Genomic DNA, 875 nt, shown 5'->3' with positions numbered 1-875 from the left:
CGATTGTTCGAATGTATAATAATATAACCAAATATTCGGTCTTTCACTGACGTATTTTGTATGTATCGACATTCACCGGAGTATATAGACATTCTCTAATTTCAGCCTTTCACAGTAACATATGTTGGAGGTGGAGGTCGAAACGACACCTGAGAAGCTGGTGCCCCAGCTATATTGCATTCAGATAATGGTAGGGAATTCTGTAATGAAGTCATATCTGAACTATGCTCTATGTGGAAAGATGTTAAGATAGTTCATGGAAATCCTCGTCATAGTCAAACACAAGGCTCAGTTGAAAGAGCCAATCGGGATATACAGAAGATGTTAACTGTATGGATGAACGATAACGATACAAATAAATGGTCAGACGGTTTACCCTTTGTGCAATTTGCCAAGAACATTACATATCACGAAGGAATACGCCAAAGTCCTTATGAAGCCATATTTGGCGTTAAATCAAAAAGAGGCACAGCATCGTCATCTTTGCCTGGTGAACAAATCGCAAATATTGAAACCGAAGAACAGCTCGAAGAAATTGTTAATACTTTTGAAGAAAATTTGAGCAGTAGCCATAACGAATACCATATTTAAGAGGAGCTGCAACCTACCACGTCTTTTTATCAAGCTCTGACTGAACAACACGAAGTTATTTCTATAAAAAGAGCGGCCGCGAAAGAGAATCTGCTACTGTAAACAACAAAAGTGTTACGAACCTCAAAAAGAAAATTTCCTTCTGCTGAAATTGGTGATACTGTACGAATACAAGTCCCCGATGTCGACCGTGGCCGTACAAATGACCGAAATGTGTTAGCGGTTGTTGTTGGAATAGAAGAAAGACTCCGACTTTTATAAATTAGCAAACAAAAATGGTACCC

General features: G+C 38.7%; 1 protein-coding gene across 1 annotated transcript; it reads left to right on the top strand.

The window, feature by feature from the left end:
• Positions 1-231: 231 nt before the first annotated feature.
• Positions 232-591, top strand: LOC136990619 (KRAB-A domain-containing protein 2-like). Its single transcript, XM_067289015.1, has one exon. The coding sequence runs from the start codon at positions 232-234 to the stop codon at positions 589-591; it is 360 nt and encodes a 119-aa protein (XP_067145116.1).
• The last annotated feature ends 284 nt before the right edge of the window (positions 592-875 follow it).

Source organism: Centruroides vittatus, unplaced genomic scaffold (genome assembly GCF_030686945.1).
Source record: "Centruroides vittatus isolate TY-2023 unplaced genomic scaffold, ASM3068694v2 scaffold_946, whole genome shotgun sequence".
NCBI lineage: Eukaryota > Metazoa > Arthropoda > Arachnida > Scorpiones > Buthidae > Centruroides > Centruroides vittatus.
This window is presented reverse-complemented; position numbering and strand designations above follow the sequence as displayed.